General features: G+C 35.1%; 1 protein-coding gene across 12 annotated transcripts in view; it reads right to left on the reverse strand.

The window, feature by feature from the left end:
* The window catches only part of ROBO2 (roundabout guidance receptor 2), a 1,245,885-nt gene that overhangs the window by 503,417 nt on the left and 714,808 nt on the right, over positions 1 to 27,660 (reverse strand). For all 12 annotated transcript variants that reach the window (XM_082460293.1, XM_082460300.1, XM_082460302.1 and 9 more), the window contains exon 2: positions 4,908 to 5,234. In XM_082460293.1, the coding sequence (XP_082316419.1) occupies positions 4,908 to 5,234 (327 nt within the window). The remainder of the gene's footprint in view (positions 1 to 4,907; positions 5,235 to 27,660) is intronic.

Here is a 27,660-nt window from a genome sequence, read left to right on the forward strand (position 1 = left end):
GAAGAAGAAAAGAAAAGAAATCACCCTGCAGTCATGGAATTCAATCTATTTCTAGTTCCCCAACTGAATTATGAACCACATCTGTTCTCTTTTGTAGTTGCATCAAAAGCCAACTTTCAAACATTTAGCCATTTTATTTTATTTTTATCAAAGCAAAGGTAAATCATAGCTAATCTGAAAAGTTCTTGTGTTTTAGTTTTGCTTTATAAGTAAGGAAAGGGGAAAAAAAAGACCGGTTTCTAAGTGACCCTTGACCTTTGAACCACAACCTCCTTGCCACTAAAGCGTTCATCACTTCATTTAATCTCCCCTCTCTGCACTGGCATAGTGCAGAGAAAAGGAAACGGAAAAAATAATCTGGGGACTTCATCAATTTTTCATGAATTTTCATTTAGGCCAGAACCCCCTCTTACCCTGGTCGATAGATCAAGCTGCTGTCATATATTTACCACCTGGGGCTACAGCTGCCATCTCTAGGCACTGCCACTGACTCAGGCTGCATCACAGCCAGCCACAATCTGTGTGAGGACCCCTGTGCTCCTTCTGCTCCAAACACAGGGAGCCCTGGAGTTCAAACTGAAATCCTATCTGCACCAGCTACGTCTCAGCTCTCTTGGTAGTCCCATTGGAAAACTATGTATTAAATTCTTCAGTGCCAAGTGCCTTGTAGAACCTGCAATTCTGTTTTCTAAATATGTAAAAATCACTTTTTTGCCTAAATACCTTCCTTGAGTTAAAGTGATCTAAAAAGTACTTTCTGGATTGCTTTTTTTTTCCAAACCAACAGGGGAAAAAAGCAAATATGTGTAAGTGATTCAAATCTCCACTGCAATGATTGGCCCTGAATAGTTTTTTCCTCAATTATATTGTTCCGTTACATAAAAGTGAACTCTGTATTTAATAAAACAAAAAGAGAATGACTAGAGTATGATAAAAACAGGCTAACTTCCATACAATCAGTCAAGACAGACGGTTATCAATAAAACTGCTCATATCATATGACAGCAGAAAGCAAGACTGTTGAAATTAAAAATGAAAATCAAGATGAAGCAGAGTCAAAAATTCCAGATTTTTTATCAATAATTATTTCACAATAAAAGTTATAACAAGGTTGTTTGATACTTATCCATCCATACCACCTAGATATTCCTATATACACCTAAATCCATTCTCAACCGATTTTGACCGCCCCTGAGTTCTTGAAAGAACAGGCAGCACTTGCCATTCCAACTCCACTACCTACTCATTCTTCAGCTGCGGTGCTTTCTTTCCACCCCTAGAGACCACAGATACTTTTTATTTAGACCACCACGTGGCATTTGCATTGCCCACCACTTTTTCTTTCTTAAAATTATTTCCTTATTTTTCTTGTCACTCCACTTCCCACGTTCTATCACTCCAATACCTCCTCTGAGCTTCCTGAACTAGACTTCTTTCCTTTGCCCACCATTAAATATTGTTTCCAAACAACGGGAGTGATCGCAGTCCTACACACAGCTTGCCTGGGCAATCACATCTATGTCTATCTACTCCCCTGGCTTCAACCTCCATCTGGGAAAGACTTCTCAATTCCAGAAGCTCTTTTCTTAATGGAATATGGCATATTTTTACCTTGATATTTCATTGGTATGTCAAACAATACAGCCAAGCTGACTTCACTTTCCTGTTCTCACTAGAGTTATTTCTCCTGTATCTGCCATCCCTTTGGATGGTAGGTATCATAATATACACAGTCACTCCACCAAAAACATCTGGTAACCACCCTCTATTCCCCAAACCAATCATAAAGTGATATAATTTATAATTTCTAAATACGGTTCAAACTATTTCCTTCTTTTAATCCTCACTGCTTTTGTTCAGTTTAAAATCTAACATATACTCTTTTCTGAATGATTTGACAGCTTCTTAACTCTGCTCAACTTCAATCATCATCCCTTTAACCCTATCTTCAATTTTCTTTCAAAATTGAAAGAAAAGACTCTCCTTTTACATAACAAAAAGTCTAGATTTTATGATTCAGCACATGCCTATCTTTCTAACTTACACTGCCCACCAACCTCATATCAAGCTACCTGCAGCTCTCCAAATACATAGTGTTTTTAGGTTTCCATTCTTTCCTTTAACAAATGAAGAAATGGATGTGCCATAATTGAGGAATTATGTTGAGTGTCCTAAAATATGAAGGCCAGACATTTATATGACCCACAGCGGTTCCTATCATTTTATAAAAATACACCTTGGTTACCAATAGGATTGACAAACCACAATGTTTTGACCTAAATTTCCATATTAACAAATTTTATGAAACACATAAGGAAATGGAGAAGACTGATGAGCTAATGCGAAAGGGATGAGCAACATATAAATGGATATTATTTGATCTTTCGTTGCCTCAAATGGCATGAACTGTTGACAGAGCATTAGAAGAAAGAATTTTATTCACTAGCTAAATCCAATTTAGAACCCTTCTTGTTTTCCTCTCTAGGTCAGAAGTATTTTTTAGCATTTCTCAAAGCTCATTGATTCAAAAATAAAGAAAAATGCAACTGTCATATTACATGAAAAAAAAATCATGGTTTAAAATTTTCCCTCTAAAACAGTTTGATTCATTATTAATGATGCAATTAAGAAAGAGAGAAATCCTTTATGTTAAATAAAAGTACAAGATGCATGTGTGTTGGGAGCAATTTTAACAATGCTAAGGATCAGAATAAAGATAAGTTTAGAGCTGTCTAACAGTAAAATGACTGGCCAATTTAGATAAACTTTAATATTGAGAAGAAAGTTAGTGAAGGATTAAAAATAGTTATTTGCTTAAAATAAATAAGCTACAAAGATATATATAGTACAACACAGGGAATTTAGCCAATATTTTATAATAACTATAAATGGAATTTAACCTTTAAAAATTGTGAATCACTAGGTTGTGTACTTGAAACGGATATAATATTATACAACAACTATACCTCAATTTAAAAAATAAAAAAAAGTTATTTGCTGCTGAGTGGATAAAAGAAAAACTTTTAATTAAAAGTTCTTTATTTTTATTTATATAAGATGAGCCAGGTTTCATTTGAGCGTTTTTCGAAATACGGTACAATTCTCTCAAACTGAAAATTAGAACAATCATGGTCTGATCCTGAATTCCCCATTAATTTATTGTCTTAGTCTTGGTCACCTAACCATCATGGGTTTCATTTTATCTATAAAAGGAAAGAATAATGCATGTTATATTTACTATAATGGGATCTGGTGGGGAAAACAATCAATAGAATTGACATTGAAATATTTCAATTTGTTTGAAATGTTCCAGAAATAAGATATTTCAAAATAAAAATGGACAGTTAGGAATATTTGCATTCTTGAGGTTCTGTGTGTATATTTCAAACCTCACTAAACTGCATTTAATCTAACTGCTTTTTGAAGTAAGTTATAAAAATGACATTACCTAGCAACTGGCGCAAAATGGCATTGCTAGCAAAAGTTCTTTCTAATGCTTATATCTCAAAGTACTTCACATAATAAATTTGGGTTTTAGGATTCCTGTAGACTTTTCCTATTGGACTTACACATTTCAAGCATGGACTGGGTTCCAGATTTCTTGGTACAAAGCATAAATCAAAAGACTGGATGCATAAAAGCAAAAGCTTTCATTGTGATAGCTGAATAAGAAACTGTATGATTTTGTTTACTAAAAGATGTTTTCATATATAAAGGTAATGATACACTGTGAGAAGTTCAATACACATATACACAAGTTTTATAATTTAGTGTGATACCATATAGCATGTGAGTATAAGTATCAAAGTTAATTGCAGACATGAGACCATGAACTATTATCCAGCACTCTCATCCCAGCTATATAAAAAAGACGCATGCATCCTGAAATATTTCAATTCTCTTACCTATGAACACCTACTGGTACAAGCAGAAAGTTGAAGAGCACAAACTTTTTTTAAGCTCACTTATTGCCATCTTATTCACAAATAATTCTTGATAAAGTATTCCTTCAAAATAGAGAATACCAAAATAATTATGACACCAAATCCTCACTTATAAACCAGAAAACAAATCTAACATATTTTGAAATTTGTTCTGGAAAACCATCCAGAAAAACAAAGTTATGGACTCAATGATCAAACAGATGCAAAGCCTTGATGCCTTGATTTACTGGTGCTATTTGGGCTACCTGATTAATAAATAAATATATTTTTAAGTGGCAAAGGCAGGACAAATCCTTAGCTACTGCTGATTACCAAAACTGAGCAAGACCTTCCTCTATATGCACATTTTGTCCCTAAATAGAAATCAGTTCTCTTCTCTGATGAATTTTTTGATAAAAAAATATAGTTGCTGTTGTTGGTATATTTTCCCCTGCATGCCTAGGGTAATGATCCCTGAATTTAGCCTGGAAGTAAAAGAGTTAATATAACCTAAAGAGTATATTCTTTTTAAAGTTGCCCAATAAAAGTTAGATTTAAAAAATATATATATGTATATATATTAGTTATATATAAATAGGTAACAGGAATAGGTACAATAATGAATTTATACCTTGTATTTGATGCCATGTTACACATAAACTTTTTATTTTAACATCGCCAACCTTAATATTTTATTATATCTCTCATTAATAATTCAAATTTTAAATACAACCAGCATCATCACCGCCTTGCTTGGGTATCATAATACCCACATTGCTTCAATATAAATACATTTATTGCAACACCTTGGCTATACATTATTTTGACGAGCTTTCTTTGGAGAAGGCAAAGTAAAATTATGCAGAGAGTATTGATTGTTTTATTCTATAGGTATTAAGCATCTATGAGAACAAATCAAAGCTTATTAAAAAAAAATCAAAGTAAAAGCGCATGCCATTTATGAGATTCATTACGTTTACTTACATGCCACTTCCAGAGATGCATTTCGACTCACTGCTTCGCCAAGATAGTTCCTTGCAACACACACGTAGCTTCCTTCATCAGGTTTACTTCTGCGCCCATGCACAATGCGCAAGAAGAATAAGGATCCGCTGGGCAGAAGCATCCTGTGGGACCGGGGATCATCCTTGTCAGTCTCCACCCGCTCACCATCCTTGTACCACTCAATGGTGGGCGTTGGCCGGCCCTCGGCCTTACAGTTCAACGTGGTGGGCTCTCCCTTGGAGACAATGACATCGGAAGGGTGCTCCACAATCCGCGGGGGAAAGTCTTCCTGGCGAAGACGAGATCCTACCAAATGTGACAGAATGAAGACAAGCTTTAACATTCCTTATCTATAGCTTTTGTTTCACTGAGGTTCACATTGATAAAATTAAACTATTCAATCATTCAAACTGCACTTACTACTATTTTATTTATGTTTCAGTCTTTTGTTCTTTATGCATCTCGTAAGTCATTCCAAGTCCCTTGTGGAACAAGACAATATAGCAATAAATTAATATGTTAATTCTAATGAGTTAGGTTTAACATGTTCCATGAGTCAGGACAAATAAAAATAAGCATGAAATTTTCTTTTGGAACCAGTAAGTTGCAACGGGTACTAAGATGAGTAAGGTTAATTTCCTGTCTTCAAAGTGCTTACTTACTATGTACTAGGGGAGAAAGCCAAGTGGACAAGTGCCTAAAATACACACATAGAAAACGTTTATCACGCTGCATTGTGCTATCAGAGTCAACACAAAAAAAGACCTGAACATTATGTACAAATAGTAACTCAATTTAACAGATGAGGGAGAAGTTTAATGACATATATTGTCCAGGACTGTGGAAGAAGTAAGCAGTAGAGGCAGGATTTGAATCCAGGTATGTCTGACTGAGGAACTCAGGTTAAATCACTATGTTGAAATAAGTGTTGCATGGAGGTCCAAGAAATGTATTACAGGAAAAGATCGGGGAAAGTAATGTCAACTCTAACTAGAGCACAGTGAGAGGCTTCCCCCGAAAAGGTAGCATTTAAATTGAGTTGTAAAGAATGAAAATAATATGTCAACAGAAGGAGAAAGACATTCAGAATGAAGAAACAGCATGAGCAAAAGGACAGAGAAATGACAATATATGTATAATACATTTCATAATCAGGGAGGAAGTTAACGTGGCAGGTGAGGGTAAAAGGCAGTCTTATAGCCGGAGACAAAAGGGCTTAAAATACCACGCTAAGGAGTGTGACTTTTATTCCATATGGCTAACTGATTTTGAGGGAGCAGTGACATGACCATCTGTGTATTAGAAAGATTCTTTTGGTCTGTACAGTAAAAGATAGATAGCGATGGAGGCAAAAAAGACAGGTGAGAGTTACTTCTATATCCCAGAGAACAATAAAAAGAACCTGACCTTGAGACACTTAAGGTAGAAAAAAGAAGGAAGATATAAGTTATACCGTAAAATAAACACTTGACAGAATTTGGTATTCCACACAGTAAGGAAGAGTGACAGGTACCAATAACTTTCCTGTGGCTACAATGAAAACGGGGCCATTAAAAGTTAGAAGAAATAGGAAGAGAAGGACCTGTTTGGTATTTTAAGATGAAAATTTTACATAATGTACTGTTTTGAATATTTTAATTTATGAAGTGTCAGAAGCCATTATTTGTGGAAAGGTCCTACCAGCTGCTGCAAATAATTCTAAAGGAGACGGCTGAGAGAACTCTGTCTGGAGACATAATGATAATCTACATACGAGCTTTTAAAAGCTCTTACAATTTTCCAACCAATCACCCAATATTGGCACATTTCTGTTCAATAAACAGAAGTAATATTTACTCATCAATGTGATTCCAGTTAACTTTCAATATTAATTTAAAATTTGTATTTGAATTTAATAAAGGGAATTTAATTTGGTAGTGAATGAACATTTTCTGAAGAGGATTAACTTTTAAAGGTTGCTGATTACCATTTGTTAGCTCATCAGATGCAAGAAGGAACTTATACATTACAAGTGCTAGATACCTAAAGCAAGAGTAATTTACACTACACAGGTCAAAATTTTAAGAAAAGAACTAAAGAGACCCAAAGCATTTAAATATGGACAGAAAATCACAACCTGCATCACAATAATAAAGAAGGTTATATATTGTAAGTACTGAGGCCCTAACACAAATGAGGAATTTATAGAATATAAAAAGTAAGAATTATTTTTAAAAGTAATAATCAAATAAGATCCCAAAGTACTTAATTATGAATAACTAATCATAGCTTGCAAATCAGTAGCATATTCCCAAATGTAAAGGTCTGGACACATAGCCATAGAAACTGATACTAAAATGCACCAAGAGTTATATGTCACTTTTCATGTAACAGACATACGGTAGCCACAGTCATCTTGTTTGGATACCTTCCTTGCTCTTCTCTAATCTTCCATATGCAATCATCTACATTCTCTCTAATGCCAAAGTTGTTCTATTATTAAAACTAAGCAAGTTAACTGTCCATGTTTTTAGAGTGCTATTTTCTACATCAAAAAGTTCTCCGCCTTATTAGGCAGTTTGGCCTGGATAAGGCCTGAACAGGACCTGAAATACACTAACACTTATTAAATAAAATATAGAATAATAGACTAATAAGAGAATTAGAGGCAAAACATCTAAACTCTTTAGCAATAAGATTTAGAATCTAACATGTCCAATAGCACTCAGAGAATTTTACTCATTTATCACTATAACATACGTAAACTATTCTAGTGCTGTTGCATTTGGATATTCTTGTAGTAGCTTTACTCCGCTGTTATAAAAAATTCAAAAGAATATCTACAACCTAAATGTAAGAGGTAAAGTTATCAAACAATTAAAAGAAATTACAGGAGCATATTTTTATGATCTTGAGTTAGTCAAAACCTTCATGAATATGACACCAAAATCACATGCAACAAATATATTTGTTCTTGAAAAAAACATTAGAAAAGGAAAAACAACCCACAGAATCAGAAAAAAATTGCAAATCATGTATCTGATAGAGGACTAATATCTAGAACATATAAAGAACTCTTACAACTAAATAAAAGTACAAATAACCGAATTTAAAAATGGGCAAAGGATTTGAATAGACATTTATCCAAAAACGTTAGACAAAAGGTCAGTAAGCACATGAAAAGATTCTCAACATCATTAGCTATCAGGAAAACGCAAATCAAAACCACGAGATATACTTCACATCCACTAGGATGGCAATAATCCAAAAAATGTAAAATAACAAGTATTGTCTGGGACGTTGAAAAATTGAGAGCCTCATACATAGCTCGTGGGAATGTAAAATGGTACAGCCACGTCGGAAAACTATCTGGAGCTCCTCAAAAAGTTTTGGAATTAACATATGACCCAGCGATTCCACTGCCTGGTATATACCCAAGAGAAATGAAACCTTATGTCCCCACAAAAACTGTAACATTGATAGCAGCATTTTTCATAATAATTTTTTTAAATGGAAAGAACCCAAATGTCCATTAACTGATGAATGCATAAATAAACGTTATATATCCACATAATGGAATATTATTCAGCAATAAAAATGAATGAAGCACCGATACACACTATAACATAAGTGAACACTGAAAATATTATGCTAAGTGAAAGAAGCTAGTCACAAAATGATTCCACCTACATAGAAATGTCCAGAATAGTTAAATTCATAGACACAAAAATAGATTTTCAGTTGCCTAGGGTAGGTAATGGGGGTGAGAGGTGAAGGGGGACTGGAGAATCTTTTGGGGGTGATGAAAATATTCTAAAATTATTTATGGTGATGGTTGGACAACTCCATGAAAATAATAAAAACTATTATATTGTACACTTTAAATGAGTAAAGTATGTATGAATTATATCTCAATAAAGTAGTTTTTAAAAAGGCATAAGTAAAGGCACTGTGAACAAATTTAATACAAGGCATTGTAACAATTCATGTTAATTCTGACCAACAGTTAGGTTATTTTCCTCATTCATAGTTTTAAGTTTAAATGTAATCATCAGGCCAGCAATGGCCAATAGGGCATAAAATAAAGTTAAAAGGTTGTACCAGTCAGATAGATGATTGATAGTCATATAGGTAGGTAGCTAGCTAGCTAGCTAGCTAGATAGATAGAATGATATGGAGAAATGCAAAAACATAGCTGCAATCTAAATTTTAAGATGTTATCAAAAGTGAGGGAATTAATTATGAACTCCCTTAAATTCAGACATTACACAACTATAGCAGTGACCCTTAAGATGGGTAAGCCTTAGATGGGTTTGTGAATTCTTTGAAATTGTGTATAAAAATGGGTATTCTTGTGTGGGCAGGAGGGAGTAGTAGCAACAGGGGCTACAGATTTCATCAAATTTCCAAAGAGGTCTGAGGCTTTAAAATTATGAAGGGCCACTAAAGTACTAGGATCAAAACAACCCCATTATTTGGTTAAAAAACAAAAACAAAAAACAAAAAAGATAGCTGAGTTGTCAGCCAAAGTCACTGGGGATTCAAAACCCAACAGTAGAGGGGGCTGTTCATCACATGAAAAGCCATGAAACAGTTTAACTTCAAAAGCTTTGATATACAAGGGCAAATAAGAAATACAGGGTCCCCAGCCCAACCCCAGACCTACAGAATCAGAATCCTCATCTTAACAAGATTCCCTGGCAATGCATATGTGCATTAAAGTTTGAGAAGCACTGCTTTAAACAGTTTTAGTATGACCTTGAGCTAAGGATGGTTTAATATTTTTAGCATGTTGTTAAAAAAAGAGGAGGAAGAAGGATAAAAGAAGCAGAAGGTGAAGGAAGAACGAGACTGTATATTGTCTACAAAGCTTGAAATACTGTGATCTGATCCTCTGCAGAAAAAGTTTGCCAATCCTGCTCTAGAGCACCTGTTTATCAATTTCCATTAATAACTTTAGTTTGTTTATTTTTTTATATAGGACCATAGAACTTTTTTCTCCAGATTTCAGATGAAAAAATACGTCAACAGCAGGAAAATAATATTTTGCTCATGTAATGGGAAATATTCAGGATCTCTATTTGGTCAGATGCGCTAAGCACTGTATCAGAATTACTATCTGCAATACTAACTTTGCTTGCAGCTAATAGCAAGTTTGGACATCATTTTATATCTTAATTATGAATTGTGCAATAAAATAGTCATTTTAATCTAAAACATTTTATTCAACTGTCTTTAGATATTATAAGGAAGCAATGTAAATTAGTCATAGGGTACTATAGGTGAATATCCAAATGTTTATTTTTACTGTCCAAGAAAGTAAGCTATAAAATAGTCAAGTGATTTGTCCATAATTGAACAGCTATTAGAGGCAGAATTAGAACTCAAGGCCTTTCATCCAAAATGTACTAGGCTTCTGAAAATGCTGGAAGCTTAAGGAAAGAATGCACACTACAATAAGACTAATTACAAAAACCCCTTCTAAAACTGATTTCAATAAAATAAGTCAAATTAATGCCTCTAGTCGTAATAAAATCAGAAAACATCTTCCTTGTTTTTTCAAAGTGTGATTCTTAGACTACCGGCATCAAAATCACCTGGGATATTTTTTTAAATGAAGATTCTTGGGTCCACATTGAACAGAATGCATCAGAAGTTACAAGCGGAAGGATCTAAGAAGCTGCAGTTATAGCATGCCTACCAGGAGAAGGGCATGCACTTACATCTGGCTAGATGTAAGCACGCCACAGAAATACCAAATTAGTGAGCTGGATGAAGCTGCATCTTTGAATAATGTTCTAAGCACCCAAATTTACATAATGGATTATTTCCGCTTCTCAGAGACTCTCAAACAATGATTTTGTAATGATTTTAGTAAAATATTTAATAAAAAGCAAACTGAATGGTTTATTAGTGCTTTAAACTTTAAAGAATTGGAGGTGAAGTATAAAATCATAATTTGTGAATATGTTTAAATTTAGTTTTATTTAGTCAATAACCACTCATTTGCAGTGAGTACTACAGAAGTGTTGTTTTCAGAAGTGATTTCAATTACATAATATAATAAAGGAGGATAAAGCACTGAGAACACCTGTTGATTTCATTTCACGTATTTGAAAGTAAACTTCTTCTGTCTCCTTATTCAGTTGGAATATAATATTTTCTTGGACTAAGCTTTACTTTTCATTCACATACTAGATAGCATATCTAGCTAAGCAACACATTTCAAACTTCTCTGAATTTTCCCTCCAGCAAAATTTCTATGCAGTGTCCGTTTTTCTTTTTCTTAAAAACGTATGTAATATACATTGTGTCCTAGTTCATAATAAGTATGTTTGTTTTAACAAAATATTTTCCAAAAAGTTTAGTAAAATAAAGCCAGCAAGATATTCTATGATTACTCCAGATCTGAGTGTGACCAGAGATTCTTCCTGAAGTTATCCCTCCCCCAGTTTGAGAGGTACCTAGTGCAACATGAAAAAGTGAAGGCTGGATGACCCATCACAAAAAAGAGGTGGTGTGGTAGGAATAAAGGAATGGGTTAGTGACCAGCAAATATTTATGCCTCACTTTTACCAGGTACAAATCAGAACACTAATGTCTCAAGAGTTGGTTTAGATGATTAAAAGAAATCATATATATAGATCACCAGGACATGTGGTAAGCATCCAGTGTACCTTACATTTCCCGTCTATAAACTATTACAAATATTCTTTCCAAAATTTGCCCCTTAAAACGAATCACACTGACAAGTTTCTCCTTTCTGAGGTCATTCTTCTATTAATTTTTTCTGCATGGTAAATTTTAGCTGGACCAGGCTGATCGCTTTACACTAGATTTCAAAAGGATTAAAGCCCTTACTGCTTTCTATTTTACCAGAATAAATCCTATTCAAAATTTTCTCCACAGAAAGAAACATATCTCAGTGCCACTACTAATGCTGTCCACATTTATTAGTGAGCTCATGTAATTTGTAATGCAATGGAGTTAATTAATCACTCCATCAAGTCTGTCCTTAGAACTTTTCCATCCTTGAATTCTTCATAATGATTAAGTTCCAGTGTACTTCCCTTATCAGAGGGGGGAAAATAGAAGAGGGATAAAAGAAACTTTTTTTTCCTAGGAGTCCTATGATGTGATAAGATGTGGTGAGAAAGCTAATGTTTGGAAAACACAAAGACTGTTTTATCCATTTGAACCTTACTGAAATTCTCTCAGGAGATGATCTAATTTAGCAATGAACTAAATACATTTATAAGATTCTCATTTCTTCTGGAAGCACAGCAGTGTTAAAAATAAGTTTAAATTAGAAAGGACATCAAAATTAAATTGAGGCCTGAAATACTACTTATTTATTACAAAAATTCTAAATGGCTTTTTTTTTTTAGATTCTTTCCCCATATAGGCCGTTACAGAGTACTGAGTAGAGTTCCCTGTGCTACACAGCAGGTTCTTATTAGTTATTTATTTTATACGTAGTAGTGTATATATGTCAGTCGCAATCTCCCAATTTATCCACCCCCCATCCCCTAGTGACCATAAGATTGTTTTCTACATCCGTGACTCTACTTCTGTTTTGTAAATAAATTCATTTGTACCCTATTTTTAGATTCCACATATAAGCAATATCATATGACATTTGTATTTCTGTGTCTGACTTACTTCACTCAGTATGATAATCTCTAGGTCCATCCACATCTCTACAAATGACCCAATTTCATTTCTTTTTATGACTTAGTAATATTCCATTATATCTATGTACCACATCTTCTTTACCCATTCATCTGTTGATGAACATTTAGGTTGCCTCCATGCCTTGGCTATTGTAAATAGAGTTGCAATGAACATTGGGGTGCATGTATCTTTTCGAATTATGGTTTACTCTGGGTTATGCCCAGGAGTAGGACTGCTGGGTTATATGGTAGTTCTGTTTTTAGTTTTTTAAGGAACCTCCATACTGTTCTCCATAGTGGCTGTACCAATTTACATTCCCACCAACAGTATAGGAGGGTTCCCTTTTCTCCACACCCTCTCCAGCATTTATCGTTTGTATATTTTTTGATGATGGCCATTCTGACTGGTGTGAGGTGATATCTCACTGCAGTTTTGATTTGCATTTCTCTAATAATTAGTGATGTTGAGCATCTTTCATGTGCTTTTTGGCCATCTGTATGGCTTCTTTGGAGAAACATCTATTTAGATCTTCTGCCCATTTTTGATTGGGTTATTTTTTTTTTTTTGATATTGAGCTGCATGAGCTATTTGTATATTTTGGAGATTAATCCTTGTTTTGGTGCTAAATGGCTTTTTAATGTCATAAAACTAAAGGGACAAGGGTGTGAAAGGAAAATGACAAAGATTAAAGACATTCCTTGTCAAACTTGGCAGCCTTAATTCTGAAAGTTTCAGTTGTACAATATGGCACCTAGTATCGTCCCTATGTACCCAGTCTTCCAGGTCCAACAGGCAAAACATTGAGCTACCAGAGACCCTCTTGTCCCAAACGGCACTTTAGAGTTGAGAAGGAGAAAGAAAAAGAGAAGCAAATAATTGAAGTTTCTTTCCCCAAAGCTGAGACTAGAATACTTTGCCTTAGCTGGGAGTCCATTTCCAGGACAACTTTTTCTTCTCTATCTCTCCTCCTTCTTACCCGTATTTTGGGTAAGTCTAAAATAGAAAGTCCCAAGTACTAGATTTCAGTTATTGGGTTTTTTTGTTTGTTTTGGTTTGGCTTCTTTTTTCCTTGGCCATTGTTTGTTAGGTATGTGACCTTAAGCAAGTTACGTAAACTTTCTCATGGTACCATTTCTTCATCCCAAAACTGAGGCAACTAGAAGAGTAAGTTGCTACAAGTTCATTGTGTTATAACATGATACACTTTTTATGGCTGTCACATCATAATGGACATAGCCATAGGAAAAGATAATAGGGAGCAATTTAAATTTATTACCACAGAGCAAATTTTTAAAGATATACACTATAGATTAATGTTCATACTTTTAATATACGTAGAGATTAGAAAGGTTTGCCCTTGATAGGTCTTATGTCTACTATCAAAAAGCAATGGCTGCCAAAATGCCTTCTTAGAGCACCCTCCAAAGGTTAACAATGATTTAAAAGCTTCTGTTTAAAAAGCAGCTCGTGTAACACTTAGAATTTATTCTTAAATTTATGTTAAATTTACTTACATTGCCAGTAAATACATGGTGCTACAAATCATTTAAACCAAACACCAACTGGTAAAACATAGGTACTTATCTTAAAAGTAAATTGTTTATTTAAAATATAAACAATTAATCAATTACTTATAATATAATCTTAGTCAAAGATATTTAAAATTTCCTTCCTGATTCAGGGTGAGTAGCTGCTATTTTAGGATAAGGTAACTAAGGCAGCTTTCATAAAACTTTTCTCTGAATTTCACAACTGTATTTCAGGTCTTTATCAGTGTATCCTTAGCAGAAATTACTGAAAATATTAAAAGTGGAACACATTTTCCCTGTTTGTTTCCCCACCACCTCATGTTACTCAGTGCCCTTGTTACATAAGTTTTTAATTGCTTAACATAGTAATTCATTTTCTGGCTGCCTACATCCAATGCAGTGAGCCACTGACCTCTTGTGAGCAGGTGGGGCCAGGTGACAGAACACCAGCATCCAGATGGAAGGCAGGACTGGTTTGGGCAAGTTAAAACCAATAGCAGAAAGCAATCAAAAACAGGGGTTAAACACATGAGAATATCTATATAAAACTGAAGAGAAATTTTGAAACCACAAGTCTCTAAGTTTCCAGTAAGTTTTTAGTAGTGATTTACTCCTGAGAAATAAAAAAATTAATTTCCTACTTTATAAATTCATTTTCCAACAATTCAGTGAGGAGCCAACGTATTAACCTGGACATTCATCCAAAACTATTTCAAATCAATTTGTTACATCTTACCATGGTTGAAGTCATTCTTTAAAGAGTGATTTGCCACCAAATCAGAGGTTTTCATGGGTTATGCAGATTTGCCTTATGGTGACAAAAACAATCTGTATTCCAGGAAGATATCTTTGAAATTTAGCTTCTTACTGTCGTATTTATAATATTTTGATGTGGTTTTAAAATTGCATTTGGCTTTGCAAAAGATGATGCAATGAAACAATCTCCAACCTCATTCAATTGTTTAATAATGTTTAATTTTCTAAAAACTATCAATATTTATTCGGTGGAGACTCCAGAAAAGGGCATTCTCCTTACATAAACTCCTAATGTACTGATAACATTTTGGCTTTCTATTCTATTTCCTAAGCAATATATTCTGAAAATGCTGTGGCAGTAGCATTAATCTTAGTAACTGCAGAGTCAAAGGTCCCAGGGTCAGTGTCAGAAAACACCATTCCTACTAGCACTGATACTTTACACCTGTGCTAATAAGCTCTGTTAAATATTTAGTTTCTGATAAATTTGCCTAAAACTCGACATATTTTCCTCTTATCTGAAATGTTTTATTATAAATTTAAATTGAGATTCAATAACCCTAGTTAAAATTGCAAACGTCATTTACTGTATAGTAACTAAGGCTTTTTAAAACAGTATTGAGAATGTTAATACAATCCAGAAACTTTCTTTAAAGAATAATGGCCAAGTCATTACCCCCCAAATTATAGCTGTCATGAGCCAAATGTATTAGCTGCATCGTCTCCAAGTCATACACACAATGACTGGTTTTAGACTTGTTCATTTCCAACTGACATCCAACTGCAATTTGGCCTAACATATGAAATCTCATTGCATTACACCATCATCTTCTTAAATATGGTTCTTAAACCATGGATTACCTTATGTGGAATAGAGGATGACACCTCAGATATTGGGGGTAAAATTTTGTGTGCACGTGTGCATGTACTTTTTAAGAAATAACAAAGCAGATCTTTGACAGTTAATACAGATTTTCTGTCTTTAAGAAGACTCTGACTTGCAATTGCTCTTGTCCAAGTGTGAGATAGGACTATGAAATCAGGCAAGTTTCCTACCCTCTCCACACTTTGGTTTCCATATCTATAAAACATAGCAGTACCAACCTAATATTGTTGTGAAGACTACATGAGATTTTTCCATGTGCTGAGCACACAGGAAGCACTCAGTGAATGTTCACTACTATTAGTGTTACTATAATGCATAATTCTTTTATTAGTATCACCTCTATCACTATATTCAAAGGAATTTGTGACCCCATAAAGCTAAAGACTACCATCTATAAGATATAGCCTTTTTTATGCAATAATAAGTCATTCAAAATACAAAAACAGAATAGTTTCTGCCTATCTCTCTATTGTGATTTTCTACTACTGCCTGTTCTTACCTACCAAATCAAAGGTCATTCTGAATAATATACCTTACCTACATTTCCCTAAAGCCTCCATGTTTTCAACAGCTCTGCACCTTAGGTATGCCATATACACTATCAAGTTCTAAAGATGAAAATATTAGGTGCTCAATCAATATTATATATAAATGCATGAATAAATATATCACTTTTGCTATTCTTTCAGTGGAGCTATAGCAACTAAAGAATACTTCTACTGTAGTTCATGACAAATTGGATGGGTGAGACTTTAGTATTTAGACAGGCATTACTGTCTAGGCATGCTGAAGAAATTACCTGCAAATTATATTCATTGGAATTTAATCAAATATCGATGTTTAATAATTCTTTGTGTGTCCTTAAATATTTTATTGAAATAGGTTATACCAATACTGATGATTTTTCTTTATGTAAATCTTGAAACCACTGCGTGATTAATACATGGGAAGAATCTATTTTTTGGTGACTTTTCCATTATAAATTTAACGAGAATTAAGGACTATCAAAAGAATCTTTTTGAGGGCACAATAATATGACTGAAGTTAAATGACAAACGGGAACAAGAGTATTATCAGAACACTGTCTGAAATTAACCCTTACCAGTAGTTTAAAGCGGTGGTGATAAAACCATTTTCTCACTTTTAAAGCAACATATTTCTTCCTTGAAGTCTCTAAATTATAGTTCTGTGAAATTATGTATCCTTAAAATAAGGCTAAGATCTCTTGCAATTAAAAAAAAAATAAAAAGACAAGTCAAAGATGGGTATAGCAATCCCAAAGATGAGAAGATTTTCTCTTGCATAGTAGGAACAGCCATATTGTATTTAGTTTTTCTTAATGTTGTACAATGGACTGATGTTGTACAATGCTGTAATTCTTTTTCTGAAGCCTATACCTTGGAGAGTAAAGGAGGTTTATAAAGGTATCTGAATACAACTTACACTTATTGCTTTGTCTTTGACAATCAAGCTCAGAGTGAATGAGCTTTCACAGTTGACCAAACCGAATGGAAGTGACAGCGTCACATTTCTGTGGAGGTATTTGCAATATAGGCACCTAAATTCACTGTTGAAATGTTTATTCCACTAAAAACACCTTGAACAAGATTTTGATCCAGAAGACGCTGAAAAAGAAGCCATGTTTAATCAGTTGCAAATAGTTCTTAGGCTTGGAATTGAATGTTTTCAAATCTTCAGCATACTGTCAAAAAATTTCAAAGTTAGCATTTTGTCCTTCGCTTTATGCATTGCATTAAAATAATAAATAAATGTAAATCTAAATTAGTCTCTTTAAGAAAAAAAGATTGATTTAGTAAATCACAATGATTTTGATATAACTTCTGTCATAAGGCGTACAAATGGTTAGTTAAATTTAGACTGAAAATCAGAGTAGCTTTAGTCTAGCAGATAAAGAATATGAGTTACCTTAATTATCAGGATACTTTTCATTTGGGGATCTACTTTCTCTTCATTTTTATTTATGCTATCTGTTGATGCCTTTAAAAAATGAGTGATTTAATAAAACTTAAAATTTCCTTTCAAGGGATGTCTTCTGTTTCAGAGTGAAATGACCACCAGATAACATCATTGCTGCAACAGGAATACTGAGTGTAGTTTTCAGTTAAAAGAACTTGTCTGCATAGAGAAAAACGAGCTTGTTTTTCTGCTGGATGGAGAAAAGCAGCAAATGGGAGTGCTATAAATATTTTAAAATGATCTTTTTCTGCTTGAATTATGTTTCACTAAAATACATCAGAGACTCAATTCCTTGGGTCTCTCAAAAAACGTCTGCAGTTTCTACAGAACTTACGAAAAGTGTTATTTTCCACTCATTTCATTTACTTTGAAGCCTTATCAGATGAGGGATCAAATGAAACCGATCACCCCCAGGTTTTCCCAGGTTATTACCATAAGGACATGGAATTAACCTCCAACCAGCCACTCTCAAAATGCAATGCTTTCTTGTCACAAAGCAAAAGAAGTGGAACACAAAGAATTATTCTGGATTATGTTGAAGGGAAAGAAAATGCTGACAGGCAGAGGAATAAAAAAGTATAGAGTTATGGTAATTGTGAAAGACAAGAATAACAATAGCTTAGAATAGGGTGGTTATTTTTTTAAATGTAGGAAGTTGCTTTTACACTCAAGTACTCAATACATCAAACTCTGACAAGTTGGATTTTATAAAAAAAAGCAGCAACGGAAAATCTGGAAGAAAATGAAAGGTGTATGAATTTTAAAAGAGTATAATGATGTTTGCATAATATGCCAGGTAGGTATACTACTTTCAAAAGAGGCAATAATAACTGTATTGGGGTTTTTTTTGTATGAGATATACAAACTGTTGTTGACATTTAAAAAATACAGAACATTGTTACTGGGTACTTTTGTTATAAATTTCTATCACTAGCGCGAAAAAATCTTTGAGTTACATGTAAACTACTGAACTAGACGTTTGAATTAAGTCAAATAATTTCTGGCTCAATAGTTAAGGCCTCCTAAGACCTCCGCTCTTCTCTTCAGTGTATGGGGACTCATTCCCTCTCACTGTGTCAGGTATCATTTCTATGACAACAAGAGCCAAATCTCTAGTTTTGTATCTCCAGCTGAGGAAAGCTCTAGGCTTGTTTCAGGTGCCTACTGAATGCTCATTCATAACCTCAAATTCTGTATCTCTCAAAGTGGATCCCACCCCTCTCTCCTGTCCCATACTTCATCCTTCTCTTCTTCCTGACATAATTCCATCTTTCTTCAGGTCCCTAATACTAAAAGTCTTAGTTGTAGGGTTTAACCCCTCAATGTCTTTCATATCCACTTAGGCACAGATTCCTGTGGATTCTTCCTTCTTTCTCTCACTTTATGTCTACTGCTCACTTCCATCCCTCTCTAGGCTCAATTTCACACTATCATTATTCCAAAAGCCTTACAGTTTCTCAGTTCCAAGTACATTCTTATTCCTTTCCCTCATCATTCTATACCTAGAAAAATATATTCGGATTTTAGAGAGCTAGGTGTAACTTTCCTTTAAGCAAACAAAGAAGTAGGTTAGCCAGCTAAATCTTCTCATACTTTCACAGAGTGCTCTAAATTCTTTTCACTCCCTTGGCCAGTAAAAATCCATTTATTCAGCCAGCTGAATTACAAATTGCACTTTTCTAAGTCCAGCTTATGCAGCCAGGATTAAGCAAATTGCCTTGTGAGTTTTACGATGAAGCACAAAACTCTGAACCATCATGCCAAGGCTCGGCATTTATTTGGACAGCATTTACTCATGCTGCCACGATGTCTTTGCAACACTGATTTATAGTCAAAGGTGCCAGAACATCATTTACTGTATTAAAACTTGGCTGTGTTTCTCCATTTTCTGAGTTCACTGCAAGTTTGAAAAAATATGTTGACTGCAGGGGAAAAAATGAGATGCAGAACCCTTACTTACTGAGGTAGCTTACACTTGATAAATGTATCTAAACTGCCCACACTGAAATCAGGCCTATGGAACAGCTTTGTCACATGAATCCTGAAATGATGATGCAGGCATTGATAAAATCAGGCTGATTTTTTTTCTATTTTACTTATGAGTACCTTTAAATGTAAAATAACGAAATACCACCTAGTAAATAAGCACCTTAATTTAATTTCTAAACATTCCCTGCGAGATAATTAGCAAAAAAAAAATAAGAAGAAAAAAGACTGTAGTAGCTTCAATGTAGTTAACACACATTCACCAACCTCAGCATTTATGTCTACTATGTGAAGTTTGAACTCAAATGTACAAAAACAATGAAACACAATTCGCAGTGAAAATACAGCCACTGTCTAAAGTCTATCAGCAATCAGGCAATGGAGGAGGTTGTATATCTGTTGTCATTAGTTTACAACCAAGTGATTTCTTTAATTATCCTCAATGGGCTCAACAAGGTATTAAACACCCAATGATCAGTCACGGAAACAAAGGCATGAATAAGAGCACAACGTCTGACTTTGCCAGGCTCAATGAGCTCCACCTTGATGTACTGATGGTTCTTAATGAAGACAACTGCCACCAATTAGACAACTGACAATTAGGTTGAAAACTAAAGTGTCCAAACAGGAACAAGGGACTGACCCCTGAATACTAAATTATTTTTAGGTGGCATTTAATCACTCTCACAACAGCAAGAGACAGATTTTAGGGGTTGCTCTTTACTCCAATGAGGAATTCTGCTTTACACTTTACATTTTGCAGGTTGACATGTTAGCTTTTTTTTCACTCTTCTAAATTTTGCTGGAATCTAGCTTGAAACACTATTTCATTATGATTAACTTGTATCAATGAACATACAATTAGAAAGATGGGCCACAAACAATATTTAAACATAGGATCTAAGCAGATAGTGCATAGATTCTGGATTTAGACAGACCTCAGGTTTAGTTCTGGCTCCTAGAGGGCAGGTTATTTCTTAAGTAGAAGATACGAGTGTCACATTATTTAGCCAATATTTAGAGTGTCTAAAGCTATCTTAGTACTGGGGTCTGTCCAATAAGGATTGAGGAGAAGTCCCAGGTCAGCCTAGGGGAGGAGTGGCCATTTTTGTAAATATATCATATAAATAGGAGACACATAGGAAATATATATCATATCCATATATATATATATATATACACACACACATAGCCATATATATCCATGTATATATCTTATTCCCACATCAAGAATATTGCCTGAAGAGATCACTGCCCACAGAATTTTCTTCAAAAAACCAAAAATTTTCAAACACTGAACACACTTTTGCACAAGCCATTGCCTTCCCCCACATAAAAAAAAGACAGTCTTTCTGTTTGTACACCAGCCGGCATCCCACATTTGCCCGTACTAGGATTATTTCTGAATGATGTGGCACAACCTTTAATGATATGCTTCTTGCATCACAGGATTCAATGTTCCACTTTTGTCCATCTCATTGCTTTAGTCTCCAGAAGTTGCATTTGCCTGATTATTATTAATACACAGGGGCATTTCTGCACGGCTGCCCTTAGAGCCCACACGCCTGGGCTGCCTCAGAGGTAAGATCACCTTTGGATCTCCACTGGCTCTATTCCCTTGGACGGGATCCAAGACAGAACTGCCTTATGTGGAATTTCACTGCTGTGGCCAATGGTGTAATAATGTGGTTCCCATGTCAATACACCTTGGATTTTCAAGGGTCGTATTTCCAATACAAGCACAGGCATTTAAAATGATGTGTTTCTTTTAATTTCATTTCATTCAACTTTTTTCTTTCAGGATCAGGTCCAATACTATACACCAAAATGCATAACACTGTCAATAACTTGAAATTTCCCATAAACTAGCATAGAGACATCACACACACACACACACAGGTATAAACACAGTCACAGAATTATGGGAACAAAATTTTTCTCATTCTTCCCTTCAAGGAGAAATCTGCCACTCAACATTAATGTCAAATATTTGAGTCATTAAGCAAAACATATAACTCCAATGGATAGCTTATAAAATACAGAATGTAGAATATATATAATTTTATAATCAAATTAATATAGCCATTCATTTTTAGTGGAACCGTGTCTAGTCATTAATGCAAAACTTCAAATAACTATGTATTTATGAACAGAAATATATGAGCAAAGATTTTCAAGCTTACTGCACTCCTGCCAAAGGCAGTTAGTTGTAAGCATGAGGCAAAGGACACGGGTCTACCCCCAGAGTCAACTGTAGCTAGCTCAGCTGACGAGAGCTTTCCGATTCTTGGCAGAATAACAGATTCTCAAGCAGAGAGGGGATAGGGGTGAGATTTTTTCTTCTGTAAGTAACTTAATGAATGAAGTACTAATTAACATTATGGCATTGATAAATGGAGAGAGAGATTAGGGATGTACTCGATACTCAGACCTTCGCAGATGGACGGTCAAAGCCACATTAATTCCTATCTCATTGGAGCATCTGCTTCTCCCATAATCCACTGCCCCTTGGTACAAACAACACAAACTGTTGTGACTCAATTCGATTTATATCAATCTAATTTCTTTTAATCCAATTTGTATTCCAATCTACTACCTTCTAATCACTTAAATCTTCAGCCTCCATCTGGTAAATTTTCTCTCAAAATTAACCGAGCAGATGCCTCTGCGATTGTCCTCCACAGTCAAGCTAATCAGACCCTCGCAGTGGCCTATAGAATCTGCTGAATAGGTACGTGACTTACGGTGTTGCCCTTCCAGTTACAAAATCTGTGAGGTAGGAAGACCATTTAATATGTCATTAATTGGTTCATTTGCATAACACTGCTTGGGAAGAAGCACTGGACACAAAAGCCAAGAGAAGAAAACTACAGGAAGAGAGCAAAATGCGTTCATTTCTCAAATGAGCTTTACAATTCAATCTGTCTTCTCTTTAGGTTAACAAATATGGGGTGAGAATATTATTTAATATTCCATGGTCTAAAAAGCTACCTACCCTCTGCAGGATATGGTATTAGAGGAGTTTTGTCTAGTCATCACAAAGTCATACTGAGACCTAACTTTGGTTGACAAACATATTCTTAAAATATGCTTCTGAATTTTGGAACTATGCACTCATTTATTCACTGGAGCATATGTCATATAAACAATAAAGCCCCTGGCTAGCACTGACTTCCACTCCCATGGAAGTTCCACTGTGATCCATAATTAACACCACAAATTAAACATCCCCTATGAGAAAGCTGGCAGCACTACCTGTGGAATAAACATCATTATGGAGACACAGTAATTAACAAAAATGTAAATAAATAAAAGGACCCAAGACATATAAAGACAAACACTATACTGAACTACTTTGAAGTGGAATAGGTTTGCATAGGAGACTTGGTTTCATTAATTTAGTCATACTTACACACACAGTGTATCATCTCGATAATATTTTTAAATATTTTTTCAAATTTCAAGATATCATAAATAGAAATACTAAAGTGTTCCATGTGCCCACATAAGGATTTAGCCTCAGGAAGCCTTTCGCTGTTAGAAAAACTTGAAAAATTAGCGTAGAAAATCATTAAATCTACAACATAGTCTTAGAGTGAAGAATTCTTGATACGTCAGCCTCATTAACATTATGAAACAGAAAAATGTCAAAATGCCTTCATAAAGCATAACATAAAGCATAAACTGTTGGATTAAACAATTGAATGTAGAATCTATTTCTATAATTTTGACTAGAGTAAGATATAAAAGGTAAGGCCTCTTGTGGTTGGGTCACTGGGTGTCCAATATAACCAGAGAAACCCAGGTGGAGAAATCAGAGGGCAACAGCATTGGATCTTCTGGGAAACTGGCAGGACTGGGGAACTGGGGGCACGGTGAGAGACACTGATCCGTCTTTCGATCTCAGCACGAAGACAGTAGGTGACATGCAACCACTCAGTGAATAAAACCAAGCACTTCTGGACCTAGCTCAGTCGCAGATTTGATGCTCTAAGCCTCAGTTGTTTCACCTGCAAAGTGTACTGAAAATTATGTCTGCTTTTATCCACTGTATTAAGGAAGAAATGAGATCATTCATGTAAAGTACCATGTTTGAATTCTAGGGCACCATATAAATAAATGTAAGACCCCAGAGCAAGGCCATTTAAAAACATGGACTCTGGACTCAAATTTGAGATCCAGACTTAGAGTTAGGTTACCTTCAGATAAATTACTAACTTCTCAGTACTTCAATGTAAAATGGTGATAATAATAGCGCCTATCCCATGTTACAAGAAAAAAAAAGATTTAACGAATGTAGTATGTCTAGATGAGTAGCTAGAACAAAGTATCTCATGAAAACATAAATGTCAGGTAAAGGATAAAAGCTAAGAAATTTGTCTTTGTATGGCAAGTTCTCAAGTTAATCTAGAGGTGCAGTAACAGTTCAGCAGCTAAAGGTAGTGTCTATTTTCTCAATTGCATTCTTCTTTTCAATAATAGAGGCGAACTAACTTGTAAGGATATAACTGTTTCAAGTGCTGCAATGAGGTCTATCTATAGAGTGGAAAGAAAAATGTGGTTTGTATTGTACTTTTAATTGGCTTTCATATGAAAACAGTGACCTCAATGGTATCAGTAATTTTATTAGTTACTGAAATAAGCACTTACTGTATACCATGTGCCAGGCATTGTGCTAGAGGGAGGGAGTCCCACTCTCAAGGAATTCAGAGTCTTCTGCCCTGGCACTTTGATTAAACCCTTTTCCCACTCTTGGCAGTAGAATATCTGAAGCAGACGGGTCACGTGCTTTCTTGAATGCCGATGTTCACATAACTAACTCAGAATTGTAAAAGTATTAGTCGAAAGCCCACTTCCATAATCCTGGCCTCAAAACTAAAGTAGAAATATAAATGGGTATGAATTCTAGAACATACGGGAATGATTCTATACTTGGATGAGCCACCTACACACTCAAAGACTACCTGTGCCCCACCTCTGGTAAGGCAAAGAATGGCCTTTGATGGATAATAATATGTATGTAAATGTAAGTATTAGTGTGTGTGTGTGTATATATATATATATACACATAGACATATATATATGTATATATATGCTTGATATATATGTCTATGTGCTCCTTCTCTCTCTATATATATATATATATGCACATACATACACACACACATATATGTATTATAGAAGAATAACCAAGGGGGCCAGATGCTACTCTGAAAAAAAAAGCCTTGAAAATCTAGAGAAAATTGGAAGGTCCAGTTGATGAAGGAACACAGTTCCAGCTTCCTCTGTGTTAACCACAGTCCTAGCTGATTCCAATCATTTCTCGTCTAACCTTTCACCAATGACCTCTCAGTGTCAAGCCCCTCCCCAGCAATCATTCAACCAAACGGAATCCATAATTGACCAGGCTTGCCAGCAATTTGCACAGAGTACCAGAAGTATTTTCTCAATTGTTATTCTATCATTTTAGTTATGTATATAAATCTTATTTCTGCTGCAAGTTTTAACTTAGTATTTTTGGTGCCTAGCACAGTACCCTAGTATATCACGTATGTAACAAACATTAACTCATTTTCAACAATTCTAATATTCAATAACAAAACATTATCAATATAGTTACACTTTGTCAAACTTTTGGCAACAAAGACTCTTTTATTTCATTCTCAGTACAACCTTTGTATAATTATCCTTGTTTTATAGGTGAGAAATCCAAGAATTTAAATAGCTTGTATAGATTCATATCCACAGAACTCAAGATTATCAAAACATAATAGGAAATTTTGTGTCCTATTTTTCATAAGGCAAGAAGATATATTTTAAATGTGCTGTGTTATTGTGCGGTTTTTGCCCAAGATTTAGGAGACAGTACATTGATCAGGAAAGAGTCCTGGTTTGTTTAAGTGAGCTGTTTCAGCACCATCTTTGAAGCTCCCCATCATCAAATCCTTTCCTTAAAAACATGAACATTATCAGTTTTAAATAGTTAACGGGGTTCAGAACATGCTCCCCCCAAATAGGGCACCTTTGTATATTGAATTTTTTAAGCTAAAGGAATTTGAGGAATGGTAGGTGCAAGAACGACTTTGTGACCTTCCCCTGAAACAGGTCATAAGACCCTCATGTGACAGGTGACCTCTTTATACCTGGAAGAAAGGAGCATCCTTACCTCCAAAGACTAATGGACACTGAAAGGAATGAGGAGGGACATAGATGTGAAGGAACAGGCCTTGCTACGTTTCCCCCAGTTTACTAAACTTAACTCATACCCTTTGTCCTATCACATTTTCCCAAGACTTTCCCTTCTTCATCAAACCTAGTATAAAGACACTTAGGTTTAACCACTTTTTGGGTTTTCATTTCCTTATGAAGTCTCCTGTGTCATGTAAAACTTAAACAAATGTGTAGCTTTTCTCTTGTTAATCTGTGTTTTATTATGGAAACCCCAGCCAAGAAATTAGAAGGGTAGGGCTTCCCTGGTGGCGCAGTGGTTGGGAGTCTCCCTGCTAATGCAGTGGACACGGGTTCGAGCCCTGGTCTGGGAAGATCCCACATGCCACGGAGCAACTAGGCCCATGAGCCACAACTACTGAGCCTGCGCGTCTGGAGCCTGTGCTCTGCAACAAGAGAGGCCGCGATAGTGAGAGGCCCGCGCACCGCAATGAAGAGTGGCCCCCGCTTGCCGCGGCTGGGGGAAGCCCTCGCACAGAAACGAGGACCCAACACAGCCAAAAATAAAAAAATAAATAAAATAGGTTGCAGTTTCTTTAAAAAAAAAAAAAAAAGAAAAGAAAAGAAATTAGAAGGGTAGAAGGAAAAGATATTTGTCCTCCCCTATAGAGTCCATTACAAAATTTGCACTGATCAGTTTTAGTTTGCTGATATCTTTAAGGCAAAACTGAAAGCTCATAATTTTGAGTTCTTTTTTGTAGATTAAACACATTCAAAACTCAAAATTTTCCATAAATGCCAAACCTATAGTTGTTTTGTTTTTGTTTTTGTTTTTTATTTTTGGCCGTGTTGGGTCTTCGTTTCTGTGCGAGGGCTTTCTCCAGTTGCGGCGAGTGGGGGTCACTCTTCATCGCGGTGCGCGGGCCCCTCACTGTCGCGGCCTCTCCCGTTGCGGAGCACAGGCTCCAGATGCGCAGGCTCAGTAGTTGTGGCTCACGGGCTTAGCTGCTCCGCGGCATGTGGGATCTTCCCAGGCCAGGGCTCGAACCCGTGTCCCCTGCATTGGCAGGCAGATTCTTAACCACTGCGCCACCAGGGAAGCCCCCAAACCTATAGTTTTAATTGAGGCAAATTATTAATGCTTCATATAGATTTATCTGTACATGATATTGAGTTGTATACGATGCAAAGTGCTACATTATTTACATTAGAAAATATAACTAATATTTATTTGAAAAGTTTTATTAATTTTAAGGCAATCCTTCATAAAGATTTCATACAGTTTCATCTTGAAATAATTTATAGGTGGTTGGTGACATATAGTTTAATTAAGAGAAGAAAGACCATCTTGTCTTCTCTCCAGTTTTACTTGTTTTCTTTACCTTTTAAAATCTCTATCACTTAAAAAAGCAAACTTGAACCAAAAAAAATCCAGAAACACAAATTGTTGTCAGACATTTTTGTACCATATATGTTAAAACATATCCCTTCTGCCAAATAAGTTCTAAACACTTAAATTAGTTGTGTTTTTAAGAACCAGTCTAATTTAATCCCTAAAAAGTTAAAATGTGTTAATAAGACAAACCAGGAAGCACAAGAAAGCACAATAAAATCAGTACCACAGTGTAGGAGAAAAAAATATAGAATTTATATATTAGATCTTATGATACAATCAAGAGGAAAATTATGGGGAAAATGTCCTTCTAAATAAAACTGCAAAACAGCAAAATATGCTTGAACTTTTCAAATTGTTTTCAAGCTATTACTATTTCCTGAC

The sequence above is a fragment of the Balaenoptera physalus genome, assembly GCF_965194825.1.
Source record: "Balaenoptera physalus genome assembly, chromosome: 4".
Classification (NCBI taxonomy): domain Eukaryota; kingdom Metazoa; phylum Chordata; class Mammalia; order Artiodactyla; family Balaenopteridae; genus Balaenoptera; species Balaenoptera physalus.